This window comes from Pan troglodytes, chromosome 17 (assembly GCF_028858775.2).
Source record: "Pan troglodytes isolate AG18354 chromosome 17, NHGRI_mPanTro3-v2.0_pri, whole genome shotgun sequence".
Taxonomy (NCBI): domain Eukaryota; kingdom Metazoa; phylum Chordata; class Mammalia; order Primates; family Hominidae; genus Pan; species Pan troglodytes.
Genome location: NC_072415.2, coordinates 46,422,603 through 46,447,378, shown reverse-complemented (window position 1 = coordinate 46,447,378; position 24,776 = coordinate 46,422,603). Strand labels below are relative to the sequence as shown.

At 43.3% G+C, this 24,776-nt stretch overlaps 1 protein-coding gene across 13 annotated transcripts in view; it reads right to left on the bottom strand.

The window, feature by feature from the left end:
• Positions 1 to 24,776, bottom strand: part of FHOD3 (formin homology 2 domain containing 3) — a 483,155-nt gene that overhangs the window by 137,672 nt on the left and 320,707 nt on the right. For all 13 annotated transcript variants that reach the window (XM_016933551.3, XM_016933549.3, XM_016933541.3 and 10 more), the window contains one exon: positions 16,339 to 16,577. In XM_016933551.3, coding sequence (XP_016789040.1) covers positions 16,339 to 16,577 — 239 coding nt within the window. The remainder of the gene's footprint in view (positions 1 to 16,338; positions 16,578 to 24,776) is intronic.

Genomic DNA, 24,776 nt, shown 5'->3' with positions numbered 1-24,776 from the left:
TATCTGTTGTTCCCCTCTATGTGTCCATGTGTTCTCATCATTTAGCTCCCACGTATAAGTGAGAAGATGTAGTATTTGGTTTTCTGTTCCTGCATTCGTTTACTAAAAAAAGCAGTGTAATTATGGGGCAAGGGCTTTATCTCCCTCTATTTAACAATTTTTTTTTTTTTTTGAGACCGAGTTTCGCTCTGTTGCTCAGTCTGGAGTGCAGTGGCGCAATCTTGGCTCACTGCAACCTCCAACCCCCGGGTTCAAGCGATTCTCCTGCCTCAGCCTCAGTAGCTGGGATAACAGGCATGCACCACCACACCCAGCTAATTTTTATAATTTTAGTAGAGATAGGGTTTCACCATGTTGGCCAGGCTGGTCTCGAACTCCTGACCTCAAGTGATCCACCCATCTCGGCCTCCCAAAGTGCTGGCATTATAGACATGAGCCACCGTGCCCTGCTTAACAAATTTTATCGAGCACTTATGTGCAAAGATGCTGGGGTGCAGTGGCTAAACAAAGTCCCCATCCTTGGATTACAGACCAGTGAGGGAAGAGACACTAAACAACTCACTGTAGCAGGAAGTATTCAACCCATGGGGCCCAAGCTACCCAAAAAGACTCTGCCATGCTGTTGAAGCAAAACTTGGCTGTTTAAAGCCAAAGAGGACCTGAGTAAGGGACAAGATGGAATTTTGTACATGACATTCCCTTGTGCAACATGTCTACTGACCTAGGGTCAAGTCTAGTTTGCCTAGCTGACCTCTAATCTCTTATCACCTCTCCAACTTCGTCTTCCACTTTCCCTTCTTGAACCTCCTCACCCTAGTCTTACACAGTCTACTGATATATCAAGCTTCCACCCAACATCAAGGGCATTTCATTCTTGGAGTCCTTGCAAAAGCCATTCTTCCTGACTAGAGTTACTTTTCCTGCTCTGTTTCTCCAGGAGACCCTGCCGAGAGCCCTGGCTCCAAGGGACATCCAATAAGTATTTGCTGCCTGCTGCAGTTCCATGGCCCTGAGGACCTAGCACAGCGTTCGGCACAGAGGCTCTTGCTATGCATGATCCAAGGGCAAGATTGACAATTACTTGGAGATGACCTCAGAGATCTCCCCATGTTGCAGAGAAGAAGGATGGGGTCTGGAGAGGGCAAGACCAAACAGGTTGCCAGTAAGAACTCTGATCTCCTAACATCCAGGCCAGACTCCTTTATAACATGCCAGGCTACCCCATGAAACTTAAAGCAGAATCTAAACTGTTTTCATCACTGCATGGTTCCTTTGAAGCACGGTTCCTGAACCGTGCTTGGCAATCCTTCTTTCACACAGCACAGAGAAAAATAATGCCTCGTATTGGACGAGGCTGCGTATGGCTCCCAGAAGACCAGCCCAGAGCCCAGTCACCCCAGACTTGCCTGCTGTCCTGAAAGCCTGGAGGAGCAGTGCCTTATGACCCATTTGTGGCAACTAGTCAAAAAGCTGTCTTAAGGTTTAGATAAAATGCAGACATTTAAACTGTCCCATTTAGTTCCATAAAATGCATAGGACATATAAGATATTCATAGAAATATTGTGTTACATTTATGGTAAAGAACGTGGCCCTCCAGTCTTGGTCTGCAGCCTTCTGTGTTACTGAATCCTTAAATTGCAGTTTGATCTTGGCCTCACAGTGACTCACACTTTCTGTTAACTTTAAGGCTGTTTCTAGGTCACCAAGGGCCCAAGGTAACATTTGAAAACTTCCAATTAGCAATCGTAATCAGTTAAGACAAATATCTGGCCAACTTGAATCAGTGATTTCACTTAAAAGTAGAGTTTTGTTAGCCATCAAGTTTTTTAAAGTTTCTGCAAAAGATTTTACCAGCCAAGAGAATGAAAAGACATCTAACAGAGCCCAGCTGTTGCTCTGATGTTTCCATAGTGAGAACCCAAAGTTAGACAGGAAAGTATTTATTGTCCCTGTAGCATGCAAAGTTTAGGAGGAGTATAAAGTATAGCTCATGGATCCCTAATATACCCAAGAAGCTGGACTATGGGCTAGTACCTTAATACATAAGCCATTATTTTGCTATTTTGTTTTAGAATCAAATAAATATTAAAGGGTCAAGCATATTATTTCTGCTGAAACATGGAGTAATTTAACATAATGGAATTCAAGTCTGCAGAGTACAAACATCAACAGAAAAAAAGCACAATTAGTAACTGGGGTTACAGATTTATTCAGGTGTAAAACAAATGGATCTAGTGATAACTACAGACTATGAGGCTTCTCACCAGTTTTTGTGTATACCTTGACTTTGTGTTTAAAAAAAAAAAACACTTTATTCTAAGCCACAGATATTCGTTGCTGGCACGATCTCGGCTCACTGCAAGCTCGGCCTCCCAGGTTCACACCATTCTCCTGCCTCAGCCTCCCGAGTAGCTGGGACTACAGGCGCCCACCACCACGCCCAGCTTTTTTTTTTTTTTTTTTTTTTTTTTGAGATGGAGTCTCGCTCTGTCGCCCAGGCTGGAGTGCAGTGGCGCGATCTCCACTCACTGCAAGCTCTGCCTCCCGGGTTCACGCCATTCTCCTGCCTCAGCCTCCCGAGTAGGTGGGACTACAGGCACCCGCCACCACGCCCGGCTAATTTTTTTTGTATTTTTTAGTAGAGACGGGGTTTCACCATGGTCTTGATCTCCTGACCTCGTGATCTGCCCGCCTTGGCCTCCCAAATTGCTGGGATTACAGAGGTGAGCCACCACACCCTGCCTTTTTTGTATTTTTAGCAGAGACGGGGTTTCACCTGTTAGCCAGGATGGTCTCGATCTCCTGACCTCATGATCCACCCACCTCGGCCTCCCAAAGTGCTGGGATTACAGGCGTGAGCCACCACGCCGGCCAATATTCGTTGCTTTAAATGTCCCTCAGAAGTTGACAGAGCAGAAGATGACAGAGAAACTAGGATGAAGATAGGCTGCATTTTTCTAAGAACTGTGGAAACAGCAGGAACTAAGCATAGTCCCCTCATGAGATTTCAGGAAGGCAGCCTTCAGAGGCAAAAAAACAGCCCTGCTCAGGGTCTTTCTTCAATCTGTCCCAAGACCTTGGTGGATCCAGGTCTTATTTCACCCTTAAAATGAAGGAAAATACACTGGAATGGAAGACTCCAGTTCTGGCTGTTATAACTAAAAAATCCAGTTGTGTGGACATGAGACATGTTTTGTCACTTCCAGAAGTTGTACAATGACTAATCTCATGTGTGTTTTTCACTTATGGGAAGAGACCACCCTCCTAAACCAGGACAAGCTCAAGGCTGTTGAGGGTGGTCTTGGGAGGTCCAGCAATGGGGGTGACTGACACTGTCTCTAATGCATGCCTCAACGCTTCCTGCCTCTCCACACCACTGGCAACCTCCAGCCTAGAGATTCGCATCCTTAAGGCATATTATTTTAAAAGGTGAATGCTCAGGCCCTCCTTTCAGAAACTGCATTCAATTGTTCTGGGGTAGAACCTGAACATGGGTTATTTTAGATGCTTGGCAGGGTTGAGACTACCCTGGTCTAAGTTATCAATGTTTCCCAGTAGCTCGGCATCAATAGCCACGACCTATGTCCCTGCTGCCACTCTCCCTTGCCTCCAATCCGATCCCCACCAAGCAGGCAGGCAGACAGGCAGCTTTTCAAATGTGCACAACTGAGCCTCACATGCTGACTAATAACCGGACTCTGTGCTGTGGTTTCCCAGGCCCTGCAGGACCTGGTCTGCTCACTGTGCAACCTCATCTCCACCCTGTGCCACCTGTCTCCGGCCACACGCTACAGCCTCACCTCCCAAGATGCCTATTAGATACCCAGATATACCAAGCCCTTTTCTCCCTTTGCCATTGCACATGGCATGCCCCTGGCCTGGGGAGCTCTTCTCTTACTCTTCTCATCCTTTGGGACTCAACCTAAATGCCTGAGGAGGTTTTCTGGACCAGCCCCATCACACTTTTCTCTTTTCTAAAGAGTTTTTGCTATTTTTAATGAACATTTACTTACAGGAATTCATACTCTCTTTGAGAAAGGAAGTATGCTTATACTACTACTGATAACAGTTAAGTCTCCTTTGACCAGAAATAACCACTGTTATACATTTGGTGAATAAACATCTAGATTTAAAAAAAACCATATTATTCTACAATCTTTTTACATAGCAAATGATTTGACAACTATGTTAGCACTTCTGGTATTGGTATTGTGCATTTCTTCTACCTGCTGGTGGCATCCACCACATAAATCATCCAAAAGTAGACGTTTTACTGATCTAGCTAGTCCCCAATTGTTTGCCATGCTGTACCACAAGGATGCAGTAATGCCTCTCCCTGTCCACGTCCTTGTGCACTTCTGGAGGGTCTCCTCAAGGATATATTCTCATATCCCTGTAACCCTCTATCTACCACATGGCCCTGCTGGCTCGCTTCAAAAGCCCTCTTCTAAAGCTACTCATATTTACTTGCTATAATATTTGCACTCTGTCTTATGAAACTGTATGTTTTGTAAGGTTCATGTTCACCACTGTATTCTCAGATCCAAGAACATGGGAGGCACAAGGAAATAGGAGTTGGGGCCTAGTACGGTGCCTCACACCTGTAATCCCAGCACTTTGGGAGGCTGAGGCAGGCGGGTCACGTGAGGTCAAGAGTTCAAGACCAGCCTGGCCAACTTGGTAAAATCCCATCTCTACTAAAAATACAAAAATTAGCTGGATGTGCTCACGTGAACTCAGGAGGCGGAGGTTGCAATGAGCTGAGATTGTGTCACTGCACTCCAGCCTGGGTGACAGAGCAAGACTCTGTCTCAAAAAAACCCCAAAACAAACAAAAACAAAAATGAAATAGGAGTTAGATGAACAAATGAATATGATTTTGTTCCTTTAGTCCCAGAAGACAGTATTCCTGTCTCAACAAAATCAGTAACTGTAATATCAAAGGTCATAAGATGTCACTATTGACTAAGAAGTCTTTTAATGTAAGGCTACTCTGAAACAACACACCTAGTATTGGGGGCTTCTCTTCTAGAGATCTGGTGGCTTGCTCATTTACTTATAGACATGAGCTATCATGGATGTGGACCCAAGTCCATAAATGCAAACAAAAACAAAGGTAGAGTCCAAGGTACTTCATACTTGTTTTTTCCTGATCTCATGATCAAAATTATTTGACCCTCCATTTGGAAGGCAGTTTTGCAAAGCTTGTTATGAATGAAAAAATATATGGAAAAGAAAAAAATAGCTTCTGAAGTCTGGTAATTCAGTATGTGTTTCATACCAGAAGGCCTGCCCACATGCATGCAGTCGTGACATGCCCACCCCCACCATCCCTGCTCCATCCAAGGACCCTGGGAGACAAATACCTGCACCTCACAGGCCCTGACCGGCCACCTCCTTATGAGGGCTCATCTCTAGTCAGTTTTTAATCTCATGTTTATAAAACCAGAACCACATGGCTGAAAAAAAAAAAAAACCTCAGGAATGAAATTATTTATCTAGGGCCATGTGGATATGGTAATTGATTACTTCTGAAGTGTGATATAATAGTCTCTGGATTCCTCACTGAGCTATCATGTCTTTGGGAAGTATGCTCTCTCGGGACGATCAAAGACATTTAGGCTACACAGAATCATCCCAAATGTGCCCAGGCTTTCTTTGGCCTCTTCAACCTACATCTTCAGAGTTTCATTTCCCTATTTGTTCAACCTTCATCAATGAAGAGTTACCACCAGGCTGCCTCCACAGGCTCTTATCAAGAAAAAATAATCTCATTTCTCTTTCCATGGCTGCATTTGATCAACCCAGCTTAGTACTCCTTAGATAGCCCCTGCTCCATTTCCAAAGGGATCCTGGGAGTTGCAGAGGGCTATAGAGAGAAATGCTTATTCTCTAGCTGGATGACCCACACCCATGCCTGCGTGGACTGCCAGCAAAAATCGAGCCTTAGAAAGTGCTGTGAACATTCAGAACACAGAGGAGAAGGTGCATCTTACAGGAGATGTGGGGTTTGCACAGGTCAAAGGGAAACTTGGCCCTAAAAGAAAATTCCCAAAGCAAGTAAAAGATTCAACTAGGAACTTGAACCTTTCCATCTGAGGTATGTTCACTTCCATTCCCATAGTAAACAGCTTGTTTCTTCCAGAGCCCTCATACCACCTAAGTCCACTCTAGCCTGAGAAACAGTCACACTTGATGATAACTGATGTCAAGGTTCATTGACTTGAAATGTGGGTGATGTTCTCAGTTTCTTCATTTCATGAGATGAAAGTTCTGTACATTCTCTTGCTGGTTTTCCCCAGCCAGTTCTCTGCTCATGCAGTTTATTTTTCCTGGGTTAGGGCCTCTAAACTAGAGCTTCAACCATCACCTACAGGTATTGGAGTTCCAGAAGTGCCTATCCAACTGACTATGGGAATTTCCACCTGCCTGACCCATAGATACATCCCAGAGCTTACTGACTGGCCCCAGGTTACTGATTGCCAGAGAATCACCTCAGGCCCCTTTGTCTTTGTCACCATGCAATCCAGTCATTGTCCTACAAACCACAGCCTCCTGCATTCTCAGCACCTCCCTGTACTTTCCCTTCTCTCTTCCCCTACTTCAGTCAGGCCCCCTCCACTCCTTCCTGGACCAGCAAAAGCCCTGCACCAATCTCTTTGTGCAGCCTGCTCTCCCCCAGTGAGTTCCCCACGCTGTGCCCAGAATGCTCCTGCAGAAACACTACACTGACTTTCACTTAATCATTTGAAATTCATCAGTAGCTCCACTTGGCCTTAAGGGTAAAATTTTGCCAATTTCTTCAGAACCTAGAAAGATCCTCAGATTCAATTCAGGAAAGTTCAAACCCACAAGAAATTTGCAATCTGGTCACAATGAATATTTGAGAAACCAATCCTGCCCCAGATACCAGGAGCATTGCAAAGTAACTTCTTCCTCATGTCCCAGTGCCTCTGCCTTTATTCAATACAGTTCCTCCCATTTCCAAGCCCACTCTCCCAGCCTTCCCAGACCTCTTCTCTCCAGGCCACGCTTTGCTATTCAACACTCAGCATGAATCTCTTGGACACTGCTGAATCACTGGCTGTATTCCAATCATACTTTTGTCAGGAGGTCACCACCCTTGTCAGTGAATCCCATTTATAACAAGTCACTTACCATCAGACAAATCTTCCCAAGTAGCTACTTGCCACTCATAGTACCAGTGGTTGTTAATCTGGTTGTTGTGAAATCCTCTAGCATGTTTATGCGGGTGCACAAAATATTTTCTCCAATTCACGTCCATATTCATTTAACAATTACCTTGTTTAACAGAGTAATATCCGTGAATGCTTCAGGGCATGGATTGATGATAATAACAGCACTGGGCAAAGCACATATTTGTGTTAACTCTCCCACCACTGTATTAAGGAGTACAGGTACCATCATCCTGAGTTTACACACAACCACGCCTATGCCCTCCCCCACCTCACCTGCTGCTCCTTCACTGCACACGGCCAGCCTTCCTCCAGGAGCCAGGGCTGAGCAGGTCACCTGAGTTGCAGATTTTGTAGATTAACGTCATATAACACCCCATCTCACAGTATGTCTTTTGCTTGCAAATAGATTGCTCATTGCCAACTGCTTCCAAGAAAGAGATAGGGCTGCTCTACTATTCTGCTATTCTACTGCAGACTCAGGATGAATTCTCTAATCCTGGCAATGAAGTTTTGTGGACAAGGCATGGGAAGCTGTGCTGTCCTAAAACTTAGGCATGTAAACACACCTCCTTCCTGTCAAAACATGGGAAGATGAGCTCACCCCCCAGCACAGTTCCATAATTAGGCTCCCCGATTTGCCCACTGCTTCCTGTGGCTGGTGGAAAGATGCCAAAACTCTTCTTCACTCCTGCAGGAAAATAGAAAACAACACCCCTCCAATTGCTTCCCTCCAGCTCCCACTCCAAAGGCACAGCCCCAAGGCTTGGCTACCCGCATCCTACCACCTGCTGGGCCACTAATTGGTATGCATCAGTTATGAGCCATCAAAAACTGAGGATGGCTTAGGTCTCTGCTCCTCCACAGCCTCACGATAATTGATAGTTAACTGTGGCTTCCTTTTAACTATGAGTTTCTGTTCTCTATACCTTCCCTTACTCCATCGCCAAGGTAGTGGTTACTTATGACTAACTGGAAAGCCTTGTTCCAGTGTTGCAGCTATTGCTCTGAACATTTTCAGAAGTCCCCTCTACAAAATGTCTTCAGTGCCCATTTATGAGAAAAACAAGCAAATCAGTAAGTATGATTTCAGGATCAAAATCAAACAGTGACTAAAAAAGAATACAGCTCACTAAGATTACCAAGTTCCAGTAAAACATTTGCTCTGAGTGATTTTTTGCTTTCTCAACAAATCTAATTCATCCTCAAAAGATATAACATTCTCATTACTGAACACATTCTATAGATTCAGAGAGTACTTTCAGGTATGTTAGATTCTGAGTGCAGGCTATGGACTCTGACTGCCTGGGTCCCAACCCAGCAGAGCCTCTGTAATCTGGGGACAAGCTCCTTAACCTCTCTGTGTTTCGGTTTCCTCACCTGTAAAATGGGGACGATACTCCTACCTTCTTCATGGAATTTACAATACATGTAAAATTGTTTAGTCCAATAGCCAGCACAAAGTTAATCCTCCATAAATGCTGGTGTTAGAATAGGTAGTTAGGCAGATATGACTAGGGAAGGAGAGTATCCTCCAACTCCAGGAATGTCAGGTGACCATCAAGTGATGGCCTGGCAGCTGTTAAACTGTCTTTTTAAAATAATAATTGGTCATAGCTGGTGCCAGTGAAAGGCGGTCTCCTAAGAGAGAAAAAACACATAAAGCTAGTGATCAGCAGCTTCCCAATAAGATCTCAGGAGTTGGGTGATTGGGCTCAAGCACACACACTAAGAGGCAAAATGGCAGAGTTTAACTGGTATATGACCTTCCTCTAGGAACACTGGAAGATAAGGGGAAACCGCCTCAAGTGAGCATGCACACAACTTCAGTAAACACAGTGCACACGCAGCCCCTCCCAAGTGCCAGCAGGGCACTGCGCATGCGGACAGCCCACCTAAGGGAAGAATCAGGGTAGAAGAGACACAAACCCTGGAACCACATCAATGTATAAAACCCCAAGTCAAAGGCCAAAGAGTGCATCTGGATCTCTTAAGGCGCCTGCTTGGCCCTCTTCCAAGTGTATTTTACTTTCCTTCGTTCCTGCTCTAAAATTTTTTAATAAACTCTCACTCCTGCTCAAAAACTTGTCTTAGTCTGTCTTTTGCCCCTCAGACAAATTCTTTCCTTCAAGGAGGCAAGAATTGAGTTGATGCAGACCCATATAGATTCGCCACTGCTAACACTGGCTCCATCCCTACCTCTTCCATTGCTTACCTCCTAGACATGGAAGGAAGAATAGCATAGCATTTTCCCAGGACAACGCAGAGGCTGCAGTTAAAAAGAGGACACACATTGCTGAGCAAGCATGATGCCTAAAAGCCACACGGGACGGGACTAACGAATTGGACACCATAACAAATATATTTAGTGCATGTGATGAGAGGCGTCAGAAATTCAGTTAAAAGACATTTGAAAGACAGAAAAAATGGTCAAAATATTAATATCTAAAATGTGTAAAGAATACTTATATTCTACTTTGAATCTGGAGGTTTTCATATTAAAAATAAAGACTAGTTGTAGGTCAATTAAAATAGGCAAACCATTCAGGAGACAAATGAGCAAAGAATATTTACAGGCAACACTAAGAAAAGGAAATGTTAATAGCTAATGAAGCAATTAAAGTTGTACAGCCTCAGTAGTAATAAAAAATGCAAATTACAATGCTGAGGCATTTTTCACTTTTCAATACTACAAAAATTATGAAAATCTCCTAACATTCACTGATGATGTGGGAAAATGGTGAGTCATATGCTGATGGATAGTAAAACCATACAGCCTTTGTGGAGAGCAATATGGCAATATCAATATTTAAAATGTAAATGTCCATTGTCTCGAATTCTACTTCTAAGAATCTAAGAGTGCTAATGCTCACAAACGTGTATGTGCACCAGTGTGTATGTTCATTACAGCAAGTTTGGTATGAGAAAAAAACTGGAACAAAGCCATAGCAAAATGTATGACAGCATCATGGTATTATGGTATATCTATATATTGGAACATTAGCAATAATTTTTTAATGTACCATTAAGCAATAATTTTTAATGTACTGATATGAAAAATATAGATCCAATAATAAATACAGCAGTGTGCATTTATTAATGGCTTACTAATTGCCAAGTACTCAGCATGTATTTATTTCCACAGAATAACAGAAATAAGGGTTATTTAGGAGAATGGTGAGGACATGGACTCTGGAGCTAGACCACCTAAACTGTAGAACCAGCTCCACCATATATTAGCTGTGGGACCCTCCTGTCACACAGCATTAATAACAGTACCTATATCGTGACATAATAGCAAAAATGGAGTTTGTACACTTGCAGTGCTTAGCGTACTGCCTGGCAGATGATTAAGTGTTCCGTAAAGGCTAGCTGCTGTTGTGGCTGTTACTGTTATATTCATCTTTGCACTATATGGTACAACTCTCTTCATTTTACATCACATAGTTGGCACCACATATTTAAATCCTATCATTTTTATTTAAAAACATAAAGAGTTGCTATTTATTCAGTGCCTACTATGAGCCAATGGCCATATATAAATTGGCACATAGCTATTTTGGGAGAGCTGGGTTCTGAACTTGCCCTCCCATGCTTCAATACCTCCACATCCTATGCCCAAGACCACAGTGATTCTAAACACCCCTCTGGTGAGGATTTGTGGAGACTGAGTGCTTCCCACTCCTTAGGAGCGGTAGTCTGTTCTCTGCCAGGTGCAGGCTGAGCTTCCAGTGCTGGTCTCTGCACCCTGCCCCACAACAAACCCCTGCCAGACTTCTCCCTGCAGCTCAGGTGGGCTCTCCACTGCCGCATCAGTACTCCTGGCCTGCAGCCCACCTAAGCATGGTCTCTCTTGCTCCTGGAACCAGCTGAGGCTAGGCCACATCTTCTCTCTGCTGCTCGAGGGTCAAGTATGTCTGTAGGTCAGACTACTGTTCTCCTGACTACAAGCTCAAGGCTTGGCTACAACTCCTGACTCCCACAAGACCCATTTATATATCCTTATCACTTTGCATTTATTAGAATGAGGACTTCTGTGAAACATACATTAGTCAATTTTTCTGTAACCCTAGTGTAACTTACATGGAAAAAAATTAGCAATTCTTATATGTAACTTTTTTCCTTCTTGACCATCAGTTGAAAGTATCGGCAGCCAAGAGGAGAGTTGCCCACTGCTGCTTCTCAATGCAGATTCCTCAGCTCCACTTGAACATTTCTGGTGAGACTGTGCCAGGTTCCTCTTCCTCTGAACAGGTTCGTGAAGCCTGGATGTAGACTGTCACACCTCTCTTATATAATCATTGTTCTCTCTTGCCAACTTGTTTTATGCTGGTGTCACATTCCATTATGTCAATTTTTTGGAGTGATGGATGTGTATGAAGCTGATTAGAATTGGATTTGTTGGCATTTCAGTTACTGAGAGTAGCATGAGATTCAGTCAAGGCTTGGTCCCCTAAAAGTGTTCAAGCATATTTCCTGAGAATTTGAAGCGTGAAACTTTGCTAAACGGACTTAAAATCAAAAAAAGACTCTACTGTAAACCATGTAGTAGCCCAGAGTAACCAGTCAGCTGTGAAAGACAATTCATATCTCATTTAAGAAATCTGTTTCCATGACATTTGTTTGTAAAATGCCAATGGATTTTTTAAACTAGAAATATATTCTATAGATCTGTGTTTTAGCTGATTATATTCTCTGAAAAAGAGTCAATTTTGACCCATGCACATGAATATTTAAGGTAGGTGCACAGAGTTCCAAATGCTTCTAAGAAAACTACCCTTTCCAATAGCCAAAACACTCTCTATCTCAGCATCATGTGGATTATATAACCAACGATCTGCCTTCCCCTAAGGCAGAATTTCTCAGATTCAACACTACTGACATTTTAAAACAGATAATTATTTGTTTGGCAGGGGGCTATCCTGCACTAAGTAGAACAGCATTCCTGGACTCCACCCACTAGATGCCAGCAGCACCACCCTCTCCCAGTTATAACAACCAAAAATGTGTCCAGATGTCTCCTAGGTGGCAAAATCACCCCGGTCAAGAACCACTGCCCGAAGAGACCACTGGGACGAATCCCGGCCTGCACAGTCCAATCTTCCCTGGACTCATCACATAGTCCCCTCCCTCTCCATGTGTCCCTCAATCTGGCTTATCTCTTGCCCTTCTCCGACCCCTCAATCTTCCTCTGTGCCCTGGGAACTCATGATCAGCCATCAGCAAAGTCCGCTATAGTCTCAATCTCTTCATGGAATATTCCTTTGACTTCCTTGCTCTAACACCAAATCTAAGAATACTGTTCCCCATAGCCCTCACACATAACACAGTGGATTTTTCTCTCATATGCCACATACTCTCCTTTGCCAATTTCCCCCAACCTCCCTCAAGAAACCCAGACCCTTGGGACAGGGGTTGGCAAACTACAGCCTGTGGGCTACATCTGGCCTACCACCTGTTTTTATACAGCCTGTGAGCTAAGAGTGGTTTTCACATTTTTAATGGTTGAAAAAAAATCAAAAGAATAATATTTCATGACATGTAAAATTCAAATCTCAGTGTCTATAAATAAAATGTCACTGGAATGCAGCCATGCTCATGCCAGTACCAGTGGCTGATGGCTGTTGACGTGCTACAAAGGCAGAATTCAGTTGAGTAGTTGCAATAGAGACCGTCTGGTACTCCAAGCTTAACATGTTACTTGGCCCTTGACAGAGAAAGTTTGCAGACCCTGCTGCTGAGGCACGTGGCACTAGTCTGGACCCTCCACTCCCTAACCAGTTGTCAACATCCACTATCTGCCAGGTCACTCTTCCATGTATATTAAAATATACACATGACTGAAAGCTGCATGGCACAACTGTTAACATTAGTGACTAAATGAAGTTCAAAATTACTTCTACAGTTTGGAATGTTGTGTGGAAATCAGCAGGATGAAACTGAAAGTTCACGTGTTAAGTCCCATGCAGTGTTTGGTATCAGAAGGACTGACACACAGAGCAGGAAGCAGCCCTGTTTTTGTCAACAGAGGAAGAACCAGGATAAACAGAATAGTTCAAGGGCAGATGGGGTACCTCAGGAGAAAGAGCACCCATGCCTGGAAGTGTACCCCATCTCTTGGGAACTTGACAGAAAGGGCTCCTGCTTTGGGCTAAATTTTAAGAACTTTCTAGCACTAAGATTTTTTCCCCTTCCAATGAAATTTGTAAACTTTAAGTGCAAAGATGAAACTCATTATGACACACACGGTCCCATAAAGATGCTTTTAGTTGACCAATGACCAATACACTTGTACCTTACTGGGCAAATGCTCAGTGTAGAGTTGTATTTCCTAAGAAACCAAAGCAAACAAATCTGAGTTCAAGCTCTTATTAGTCTTTATTAGAATTAAAGCACATAGCTGGCTTAAGTCTACAGGGAGACTAAGCATTTCTCTCCAAGTCTTTGAATTTTTGTATTTACCTCAAACAAAAAAATACCTACAAGGAATGTAAATCAAATTGTCTCTCTAATCATCTCGCTTGAAGAATATGTTTAGGAGTGGTTGGCTGGGATGTGGTTGACTGGGAAGGAGTCTGTATACTTTGGATATTAAGAGCCAAGGGCTCAGCCCTTGGTCATAGCCCTTAGTCCTGTGATTTGGAATAGGCACTTAGCCCCATCTGTTTTCTCACTTGTACAATGAGGTTAATAAAACCTGTCCTGTCTGAATCTTACAGAGGATGATCGTGAGAGTTAAATTCAAATGATGCAAAAGGACCATCTGAGTGGAGACTGCCCTATATTTTTTAGAACAATATAAACCCCTTTCTAAAACATATTTCTCCCTTCTTTACAAAAGTTGGCATCGCTTGGGTGACTGAGTTATAAAATCTAGCCCCAAATCCTTCATATGTGGCATCTGCAGGCACGTTGCTATAAGCTAGCGTTAGGTGCGGCCAGGGCGTTTGCAGAGATGAAGAGCAATGTGCATATATGTACATGAGGCAGCTTCTGTGTCTTTCAAGGTCTGCAGGGGACAGAACACAATGAGCCACTTGACTCTGAGGTACTGTTTGAGGCACAGATGTTGAGCAGGTGACTAAGCTATGCAGGAAGAAATCATTTCCCATTCTGCATTTCACCACCACTTCCCACTATCGCACTCCCACCTCATCAAAATCATGCCGTCACTTTGGGGCCACAGGCAAAATCCCTCCAACAGGCTTCGTAAATGAAGTCACTTCATAATCATCAATCTAGATAGATAAAACATCACCTATCTTTACAAGCTGCAAATTATATTTTGCTCAAATGCTACTAAATTAATGTTGAAGTAATAATTCCAGTAAAGTGAAATTCCAAAAAGAATGAAGCAAACAGCATTCAGAGTGGCATCTCTGGCCTCCTGTTTCAGATCCTACCGAGCCCAGCACTTCAAGACTGTGAACTGTGCCCAGGATGGTCCACTTCCTTATCATCATCCTTACCAGCCTATTGCAAAGCATTGTCACCTGAACTCACAACACAGGAATCCTCGAAAAGTGTAACAGCAAGAAACAGACAAGGAACAAACATGATGGAGCAGGAGAACACCAAGTACTACTGACAAGGTCCACCTAACTCCTACCCTCAGCATCTTCAGTGGCTTTATATACAGGCCTTTTTCAGAGGATTGTGTACAATTTCCTCAATTCTCTTCATGTTAACTTCTCAAGCCAGCTGGAAGAGAGCTTCGAGGGCTTTTTCTTTGAGAACTGGCTGAGTTTCTTTAAGATTCTAGATCACAAAATGCAATGCTCATGGTAAAGGTTCTCTTTCCTTAATATGTTTAGAAGTTTAGGTCTTCTTTTCACTAAAATAGAGCTGTACACAGACTCTCAGAAACATAAAAGCCTGTAGAGGGCATCTGGGGTTATGAGGTAGAAGAGGGGTGCCAACATAGACCATGGTTGCACATCTATCTCAGACCAGTCCCTCCTCCTCCTGGGATAACAGGCATCTGAAGGCATGGCCTGGGTCCTGCTCAAATGATTCCATGGGTATCAGATTGTTTGGGGTACCTCTTGGTGCTGGTGGGGTATTCCCTTAGAGATGGAGAGGAGGAATATATCTTGATCACTCTTTCTTAAGGTCATCCAACTTATTCTGAGTGATTTTCTTCCTCATAATGTAGCCTGGTGACCTAAATTTGACTCCCAGGAGGATCTCTATGATGAGGGAGGATGATCCAGCCAAGTGATATGAGCACTTCCTGCTTCCAGACTATCAACAGCAGGATGGGAATGTGTTAGTCAGCCCCTGTGGATTTGGGTGGCAGACTGGACCCTAAAGTCCCTCATCCCAGTGACCTCAGAGCATCCATCTGGGAAGATACAACTGGACCCAGACTCTGGAGCAGGCATGGCCAGCCTTTTGTTGTACCTCTATACTATAGAACCACTCTGGGTTTGGCAGATTTTGTCAAACTTTATACTTTAAATACATATAATATCTCATAGGATTGCCAATCATTCCATTTTTTTCTATCTACCATTCTCGGTCTTCCTCCCAGCCCAAACGTGAGGCTCAAAGGGACAGAGATCACACCTTTCTATTTATGTATCTTCATGGCTTCAAGTAGTCCTGGCCTCTAACAGACACTCAATAAAAATGTTTCAGACTAAATGATGGAATTAGTGTGTACTGAAATATATAGAGACAGCTATTTGGAAACTCATATGGGTTTTTTCTGTTTAACTTAAACCAACCCAGAGATATCCCTGTATTGTCAGAAGTATCGCGAGACTCTTCCAACCCCACATTCCTACAGTGGTTATTTCTAGGCCAAAGTTTTGTGTTTTGAAGTCTTTTCCATTTGATAAAACACAGCTTTTCTGAACAGATATTAACTGAGATAGTAAATAATATTTTTTAAAAACAGGTAGCTGAAAAACAGTTCCTGGGATTAGTAAGATCAAGTCTGTAAAAGTCGCCAGGGGCCACCCTGTGTGGGAAATCCACCGAGATGTTTGGCTGGTGGTTTAATGGTCAAGAAGAGGTAGGGAGCAATGCTGGGTGGGGGACAAACTGGCCAGCAGGGAGGGGAGAGTGGCAGGCACCTGTGGGCTCTCTTTTGGATGGCATCCTTGCACCCCTCTCCACTGCCAAGTTAATGCTTACTTTTCACGCAGATCTCGCACTTGGTTGGGCTTGAAGCTGGGAGCTGACTGGGAGCAGGGACTGGTGGGGGCCGACAGGGTGCTCTTGATGCTCTGCACCGAGTGCCTGCGGCTCCTTCTGCGGTCCAGGCCCCGGTGCTCGCCCCCTCCACTGGAACACACGCTGGCCCTCCTCCGGTCCCGGCACCCACTGGGGGGTGGCTCCGTGGTCTCATCGCCATCCTCGTGCCTGAGCGCCACCTGGAAAAGCAGAGCACGCCCAGTGCAAGGTCAGGCTTGGCATCCTTTCACAGACCTCGGGTGTGACTGCATTTCAGGATTGCCCTAATAGGGATTTTTAACTCTGTCTTCGCAAACTGCACGCCTCAGCTTCCCTGCCAGGTCTTCACAACCACATGTGTCCAAGCCAAACACAGCCTGGGCACTGGAAGATGCCTGCCACTGTGGGTTCTTCCCATCAAACAGACACAAAGCGGGCAGCCAATATGACCAGTGAGTCTGAGAAATATTTTTGTAATCGGATAGGACCTAACTAACTCTGTACCCAGCATTTCCATTTCCTGGGCCTTCACCTCTCCTTGCCCACTCGTGTCTCTTTTCTGCTCCATGAGCCTGAATCCCTCCTGAAGCCTAGTGGTGGCCGGTTCCCAATCAGTCTTGAGCTTGCTTTCCCAAAGAGGGTGCTCAGAAGTGGCCAGAGCCACAAGATCCAGGTGAATGGGAACTGGCCTCACCCATAAATCTTTCTAAGAGGACTAGTGCCACAGCAGGTACTGTTTAATTTCAAAATCTTGGCTGACAGCTGCTGCACTATCAGGCTATCACAGCAGCCTGGTTCAGGATTTGGAGTGGAGCCTGTAGTTTTACCAGAAGCTTGCAAACACAAGTCACAAAGATACACAACACAAAAAGACGACTCCTAGAATAAAGATTTGTTTTAAGGTTTCCTAAGAGTGACGCATATTTGTGCAGAAAAATAACTGGCTTGCACTTTGCCACTCCGGCTTACATGGGGAAATGTGAGCCAACTGGTCCCATACTCTTTCTTACCCTTTGCCTTTCTCCAAGGGATATTTTTAGCCCTGTGTCTAGGTGGCGCCCTCTGCAGAAGACCAGCTTTTCCATCTCTTAATCTCACTCTGTCCTCGATCTTACTTCATGGCTTTCTCACCTCCCATTAAAACTAACTGTCCTTCTGAATAACTCTCCTCCACCTCTCTTCTAGCACCCAGCTCTGCTCCTTATCCATGATGACTCTTCGTAGCCAGGGACTCTATCTCTGGCCTCTAATTGTTATGCCTATGCCTACATTCTCTAAAACTGGACAGTAGAAAGAATACAAGTTTTGGTGTCAACTAGACCTTGGTGTGCATGCTGGCTGTGCCACTAATGAACCAGGTGTGCCCTGTCATAAATTACTTGTACCCTCTCTGGCTCACCAAATGAAGGTAATAGAATTGCCCTTGCAGGTTTGTGATGAGAATCACTTATGTAAAGGTAACTTGTGTAAAGCATCTAGGGTAGGGCCTTCTCTGTGGTACTCAATGAATATGACTGCCTTCCCCTATCCATTCTCTCACAGGAAGTGACCTAAGATGCCCATAAATTCCTTAATCACACAGAACTTCTGACTTCACAACCATGGAATAACACAGTTCCAAGTCCCCAAACATGCAAGTTCTCCAGCCTTGTGGGTGTTCTTAGTCACATTTCACAACACAGTCCTTCCATGTGAGAGAATGGAGAATATAAAGACTCAGATAGCTAACCACAGTATATGGCTTTAACATCACCTATGTGCAGAAAACCTGGCTATTGCAAAATCAGCTGCCCTCATGTGAGCTCGGCTGAGGCAAGGCCAGGTTAGCCACTGTCATCTCAGTTCACAGGGACATATCAGCACCTGAGATACACAAACTGTTTACCAGGAGTGTATCCACCCTTATCTGCCCTACCCTGTTTCCACCAGCTCAAGCTTTCACAAAATCTCTTCCATCTACATGCCAGATACATCTTATAACAAACTCCCATAGGTGACGATAATTTAACAAACTTTTGACTGTTTTACTCCCCTAGAATTCACCAAACATAATTTTGGGAGGTTTGAGGCAAGAATTGATAAAAGCTCTATCTTTACAAAATCTCATTGGGAATTCTATTTCCTAGGAGTATCCTTCTGCATCGTAACTGCAAGAACTAAAAAGAAATTAAGCATTTAGTTAAGCACATATGTCATCTCAACTTTAAAACTTTAAATGACATTCTGTGGGGAAAAGTTTGAGAACAACCACATACCTAACAAAGGACAGCATTTTTAAGTGTTTCTAGCCAATGTTTTTTTCATTTCTATAAATAAAAATTCTAGACCATTTGAACTTATTCTGACCTGATGTGTTGATTCTGCTTCTTATTAAGCACACATTTGGAATGATAAGATTAGGGGCTAAAGTAGAGTTAAGATATTTCTAATTCCTTGTCTAACCTCAGAGATCCAAGGATCAAGTAACGTTCTACTCACAAGTCCTTTCAGAGAGGCACACAGTGTGCATGAAGTGAAGTCCACTTTAACTGCCCTTTGTCAAGGAAGGTAGAGATAACCAGAAAGTTTGAAGGACAAGAAAAATCTGGAAAAATTATCAAGGCAACACCATAACATGGCATGCAGTTAGGGCTTTCTGAAGTTCAGATAATTAACAAAACATCAAGCTACTTAAAACAAGAAGAGTGCATGGAGGGAGCAAATGGGCCACAGAATCTTGGTAGACCCAAGGGTAGCCTCATGCTTGGCAGTCAGGGACAACATAACAAGAAATTGGAGGCTGCTGTTCACTCATGGTTTTGTTTTTATAATAAGAATTCTAGAGTCATCAGTGCCCAGTGATGACAGGAAGAGAGGCTTTGTTTGCACATGCAAGGCTATGGTGGCATTTCCAAATGCTTTCGGCTCTAGTGAGCACTACAGCTTAGACTCAGGAACACTGGGAGCTAGAAAACACCTGGAGAGTACGGCTTTTCACCCAAGGCTTATTTAGGACATGTGGTAAGAGTCAGACCTAATCAAATACAGCGCAATGAGTATCCTCCGTGGGAGCACTAAGTGAGATAGAGCCAGTCCTGCAAGACCTCTAACACTGTCCCAAGTAATGGAGTGACTCATTTGCTGGACCTCTCATCAAATACCTTCTAACTCTTTTAATTAAATGTAGAACGCTATTTGTAAACTAAAAACTTGGGCAAGGAGCAAGTAGGGTCCAGAATCCAGCCCTGACGGCTTACACATCCCCATGTAACCAAGAAAGCAGTTAGGGGCAACTTAAGGTGACATCTGTAACCACTTCTACCAGTCTTTGAGGCCACTGAATGATCTGAACATTCTTAAGAATTTTTTTCATTTATTGTAGTAAAAATATTCAACATGAGATCTATTCTTTTATCAGATTCTAAGTGTACGATACATTATTGTTAACTAGAGGGACGATGTGGTATAGCACATATCTATAACTTATTCATCTTGCATTACTAAAATTTTATGCTTGCTGATAGGCAACTCTCCTTCACCCCCTCTCCTTAGCCCCTGGTAATGGCCATCCTACTCTCTGCTTCTGTGAGTCTATTTTAGATACCTCATATAAGTGAAAATACGCAGTATTTGTCCTTCTGTGACTGGCCCATTTCACTTAGCAAAATGTCCTACAAGTTCATCCAAGTTGTAGGAAATGTCAAGATTTCCGTCTTAAGACTGAAAATATTCCATTGCCTGTATATACCATATGTTCTTTATTGATTCGTCCATCATTGGACATTTTGGTTGGTTCCACACCTTGGCTATTGTGACTAGTGCTGCAACAAACATGGGAGTACCAATATTTCTCCAAAATCCTGATTTCAATTCTTTTTGATGAATATCCAGAAGTGGCACTGCTGGATCATATGGTGGTTTCATTTTTAATGCTTGAACAGTTTTTTTCTTTAACTTTGTACTGTGGAAATTCTCAAACACACACAAAATAGAGAGAAGAATATAGACTGTGATGTGCTCATCACCCATGAAAGCTCAACAGTGTGGCTTGCTTTGGCCAGTGGAACATCAACAAACATGATGCACACAGAAGCCTGAAAAGTGTTTACACACTGGGACTTGCCTTTTTGAAACACTGCTATCATGGGAAGAAATGTGGACTAGGCTGTTGAAGACACATGGCCCAGCCAACAGCCAGTACCAAATGCCAGGCCAAGTAGATAAACTAAGGCCGTCTTAGACCACTCAGCTCACTCAAACCACTAGATAACTGCAGCTGAGTGAAAACTTCCTAGCTGAATAAGGCTCAAATTCCTAACCCAAAAAATCATGAACAGGGATTGTTGTTTTACACCACTAAGTTCTGGGGTGTTTTGTTATGCAGAAAAAGATAACTGATACATACTTCCTATCACCTATGACAAGGAAGAATCTTCAGAGATTGGACCTATTAATTACTCTGAACAGTAATAGTTATTTCTCATCCTCTACAGTCTTCAGCCTTAAGATGCCTGACCCCTTACAAGGACACATTTTCAGAATCTAAAGTTAGAACACGTAATCTGACAAAATATTTTCTTTTCTGTCAATTTATGTATGTGAAAAAAATCATATGAAGCCATAAAAATTCCAATGAATTTAATTAAACATGGATCAAATCGCCTTTCTGAAATGGAGTTAAGTTACATGAAATTGGGCCTGTTTCCAGCAAATCCAAGACATAATGGCCACCAGATGTCCTTCTCTATTAGGAAGAATTCTAGAAGCCTAACCAAGCTCTCTGCAATTGCTTGAGAACATTGTCTTTTGTGAAAAAAAAAATTGGTTCTGCTTGTAGGCTTTGTTGCTGCCCTTGCATATATTGAAGTTGGTTGTCTTTTGGCAATGAATATATTTTTTAGATGCATTAACTTTCAGAAAGAAAGAAAAATCCCAACTCTGCCAGCTATCTAAAGGATTCAGTTGTCACAGCTTGAGTTATTACACAGGGCATCTGCCCCTTAAGGTGACTGCTTTCCAACTGAATAGCATCCTTCCTTCATTCAACTCAGCACCTGGTAGACACTATCATGAAATGTGTGGTATTTGAAGGAGACCTTCATTCAAGCACCTACTGAACTTCTACTGTGGGCAGCTGTGCTGCTGGCCCTTGGGGCTAGACAGAGGCATGAGACATATGGCTTAGAGTAGCTCAAAGGGAAACAGATCGCACATTCTGAGGAGTATTAAATCAGAGGTGTGGACACAAGGCAGCACCCTCTCATCAGCTATGAATGGCAGTAGGGGGACAAGCAGAAGGAGCCCCTTCCATCTTGCCAAGGAGCCTTAGGGAAAGAGATGACATCTGAAGTGACTGCAGCAGGAGGAGTAGGAGTTTGATAACTTGAGAATAGGAAGAAAAAACACTCCAGGCAAAGAAAATAGAATGGATAAAGGAAAGTTCCCCAAAGAACCTGCCTTTCATGTTCAAAAACAGGAGAAGTTGAGTGTGGTTGAAACTTCAGACACATCTTGGGAATGGTGGAGATGAGGCCACAGAGGCATGAAGGCCTCGGAGTATGGAGGGCCCTTGTACCAATGGAAGGAATTTTGGTTTCATCTTACTGGTCATGAAAAGCTCATTCATTCATTTTCTTAAACAGGAGAACAGCATAATGAGATTTGAGTTTCAGGAGGATCACCTTGCTTTCAGCCCAGTGGGAGTTTGGAATGGGGAGAAGGCCCTCATGGGATCTCAATGTCCCCCAGGCTCTGAACATGCTGCTCTCCAGGCCCTACCCCTGTAGCCACCCAGCCTCCTTTCACCCCCTGACACCTGCCATGCCTGACCTCCTCCAATGCTCTCCCTCATTCACTGTCTTTCATCAGGCCTTCCTTCCTTGCTGCTGCCTCTCTTTCTGGCCCCCACCTCATACCGTCTCTTTTCTTCATAGACATGTTTGCGATCTCAGATCCTCTGCTTACGCACGTTCTTGATCGCTGTCTCCACCTCATTAGAGTATGTGCCCCCTCAGGGCAGTGGTCTTGTCTGATGTGCTGGGTCACCAGGGCTAGAATAGTGCCTGGCACATAGCAGGTGCTCAATGAAGTTTTGTGGAATGAACAAAGTAATAGACAAGCAAATGAATAGGAAGATAGTGCAATACTTCAGGCAAGAAACGATGAGGGCCAGAGCTAAGGAAATGATCACAGGAATGGAGAAGAAGTGCTGTTTTCAGCAATCAAATTCCTAAATAAGGGGACACAGGAAAGAGAAAGGAGTCCAGTATAGCTCTAGGCTTGTAACTTGGGAGACTCCACTGTTTGCAGAGGTGGAGACATGAAGAGTCCGTTCAGAATTTTTGTTTTTGTTGTGGAAGAAAAATAAAGGGTTCATTTGGGGGCTGGTTGCATTTCATGTGTGGCTTTCAGGTGGTCATGTCGGATACAGTCAGAGCTTCCTTGGCATGTCCTAAGTCCTCTGCACCATCCTCTGCTAGGGGAATCAGCTACCTGCTTGCCTTAGACTAAAGAATGGAGGTTCTTTGGGGGCAGGTACAGATATTTTATCTCTGTATTTACAGCCCTAGCAGAATATGTCACATATAGTGGTCTCCAAGTACATGAATGAAATACAAGATGGCAAGCAGGCAGAGGAAAAGGAAGGTAGAGAGGCAAGCAGCCTTGGGTCCCAGAAGAAAGCATGGAGTCAAGATAGTGATGAGCCCCCAAGGCTGCTGACTTCACTAGGGTGAATATAGACAGACAACACAGACAGATAGGAGGTCTGATAAGGACACCACTGAAAGGGAGGGGTCAGAAACAGAGGATCCAGGGAGGACACTAAGGGGGAACAATCAGAGAGATACCCCAGAGACATCTGGACACACAGCAACAAGGCGCAATGTGCAGGAGTGGTCAGGAATTCTTTTATGATGCTACTATAACAGTGATGCTCCAACTGACAAACACAGCTTACAACAAAGGAAGAGGAAGGGGAGGTGGCAGGGATGGGGTGGGGAGGAGCTAGCTGCTACACACCAATTGTACTTATGAATACTAATGCAAACATTTTCAATAAATTAGTACCAACCAGAATTCCAACAGCACCTTTTTAAAAAGAACACATCATTGGCCAGGTGCGGTGGCTCACGCCTGTAATCCTAGTACTTTGGGAGGCCGAGGAGGGTGGATCACCTGAGGTTGGGAGTTCCAGACCAGCCCAACCAACATGGAGAAACCCTGTCTCTACTAAAAATACAAAATTAGCCAGGCATCGTGGCGCACACCTGTAATCCCAGCTAGTCGGGAGGCTGAGGCAGGAGAATCACTTGAACCCGGGAGGCGGAGGTTGTGGTGAGCCAAGATCGCACCTTGCACTCCAGCCTGGGCAAGAGTGAAACTCCATCTCAAAAAAAAAAAAAAAACACCAAAAAACATCATTACCAAATGGATTGTATTACAAGAATGCAATGATGGTTAAAAGATGAAAAGAAATCAATTACTCAACTCAAAAATCCAGAAAAATAACAAGGTAAACTGAAAGAAAGTAAAAGGAATTTATAAAGATAATAGCAAAACATTGAGTTACAAAACAGAAAAGCAGTGCAATTCATATAAAAGTCAGAATTATTGCTTGAAAGAAAATCAACAAAATAGACAAACCATTAGTTAATCTGGAGGGAAAAGGAGAAGTCACAAACACAAAGTAAGAAATAACAAAAGGAAGATTACTAAAAGAGAAGAAATGTAAAATATTCATAACAGACTAATAAAAATTCCTTTGCTAAGGAATTTTAAAATACAGATGAAATGGATAATTTCCTAGGAAATGTAATTTAGCAAAATTGATCCTGTAACAATAGGAAGTTTAAACAGACCAGTTTCCATAGAAAAAAATATAGTTACCAAAAATCTTCCCTCACTGTCCTCACCCCACACACATATATATTTAACATCACAGGCCCACGTAATTTCCCAACAGAATTCTAATAAGCCATCAAAGACCAGAATATGAAATGTCACTTAAACATTTCCAGGGCTTAGAGAAGGAAGAAAAACTTCTAAATATTTTGATGCAGCATGAATAAAACTGATACCTAAACATCTTAACTATTGCACACACACACACACACACACACACACACACACACACAGGGAAGTGCAAGAACTCTCGTAGTAGCATTGTTTGTCAAGGCAACAAAAATTTAAACCACCTAACATCTGTTCAGAGCAGAGCAGATAAATAAATTGTGATACATTCGTCAGCAGTGAAAATGAACAAGCTGTTATCCATATATCAACATGGAACAGGTCTCAAAACTGCTGAGCAAAAGGGCATATTCTAGAAAGAGTCAAAAGATACGATTCCATTTATAAAAAGCTTGAAAACAGACAAAATTCAATAATACATTGTTTAGGGGCAGACTGAGAAGAAGGAG